Raw genomic sequence first — 1,485 nt, forward strand, 5'->3', positions numbered from 1 at the left:
GATGGCAGCAATGGTCAAGGCCAAGGCCGGGCTGGCGGAGGCGCCGACCTCGACCGCACACGGGCTCCTCCTCGCGCTCGCCGGCGACGCGGATCTCGCAGCCGCCGTCGCTAAGAGCGCAGCGCACGATCCGGGCTTGGTAACCTGGATCGCGCTGCATCGCGCTCTTCTTCTGGCAGCGAAGACATCCAAGGTCTTGCAAGGCCTGCATTTTTCCAATGTCGTGCTTGAACACGAAGGCTTTAACGATCACGTTGTCCGCCAAGGCAAGCTTCCTCGGCGCGTCCAAGCTCGAAAAGATTCGCATGGCGATTCTTCTCTCGAACGTGCCGGTATGCCTATATTCATTCTCCTCTTGTCTTTTACACATTTTGATTTTGTATTTTAGGGCGCCAACCCTTTAACTACATCGCCAGCTCGACTCGCCGGGCTCGCTTTGTAGTCCCAATAACATTCAATCAATCAAACGTATTTCGCGTAAAATCATATTAACAATACTAACTTGCAGACTTTGCTACTCCTGAATGCATACAGACTGTAGCACGTCGTCGTTGGAAATGGGCTCAGAGATCCATCTCGTACAGTGTAGTAGAACCCACTCGCATAGCGCATGCTCGCACGACGCAGACTCCTGTACGCGGACCGTAGACTACTAAGCGTCGTGTCGTCTGTCACCTCGATCCAGCACCCAGAGCGTGCCGACGGAACGATACTGCCGTCCTCGAGCTGAACGCGGTAGTCGGAAACTTGCGCCAATCGGAAGCTACGGTGGAGGGACAGTCGTCCACGCTCGTTGCATTCGAGATTGGTCACGAGCGTTCACGAGCCTGGAACGAGGCTGCAGAGAACGCTTACGGCGACCTGCTTGGTCGTCGCGGCAGGCGATCTCGGCTTGGAGGTTTGTAAAGACTGCTGTGGCGCGACACGGTCGGAGATACTAGTATAAGAATGCAAATATGAAAGTGCAATTGTTTGTTACACGGCTCACATTTGGCCGCACCGCTTGGCTACGCGCATGCGAGCCGAAAATCGATCGTCCTCGAGCTTCGGCGCGTAGCGCTTCGCGCTGTGGAGGAGGAGGTCGCGGTAGCCGTAGGTCGCGGTAGCGGCCATCCACGCGTGTGCACCCAGTCGGTGTGCACCCCATCGACGGGCTGAGGACCGAGACACATCTTGCACGCATGGTACTTGTGCTTGTCGGTCCAGGTCGTGCAGGGGAAGAGCTTGTCGCAACGCACGGCAGCGTCAAATTGGCGCATGTACCGGTAGTCGGCGAAAAGCGAGCCGAGACCAGGGTGCTTTGCCTCGGCGGTGAGCTAGTCCATGCGAAAGCTCTTGAGGTGCGTGACGGGTTGCGCGCCACCTTAAGGAGCCCATGCCTAGGCACGCGATCGTCGCGTCTGCTAGCATGGCCGAGAGAAAACTAGGCGAGGACCGAGCGGCAGCGCATGAGCGTCGACCATGGCGCGCGACGGCCCACCTTCC

The 1,485-nt window shown here is 57.8% G+C and overlaps 1 protein-coding gene across 1 annotated transcript; it reads left to right on the top strand.

Annotated features, from left to right (window-relative positions):
* Positions 1–218: 218 nt before the first annotated feature.
* On the top strand, positions 219–442 carry SDRG_17292 (hypothetical protein; the record flags this gene model as incomplete). Its single annotated transcript, XM_008623531.1, has 2 exons — positions 219–332; positions 389–442. 2 exons carry the CDS (start codon positions 219–221, stop codon positions 440–442), a joined length of 168 nt encoding a protein of 55 aa, XP_008621753.1.
* Positions 443–1,485: the final 1,043 nt, after the last annotated feature.

Source organism: Saprolegnia diclina, assembly GCF_000281045.1.
Source record: "Saprolegnia diclina VS20 unplaced genomic scaffold supercont1.249, whole genome shotgun sequence".
NCBI classification, from domain to species: Eukaryota; Oomycota; class Saprolegniomycetes; order Saprolegniales; family Saprolegniaceae; genus Saprolegnia; species Saprolegnia diclina.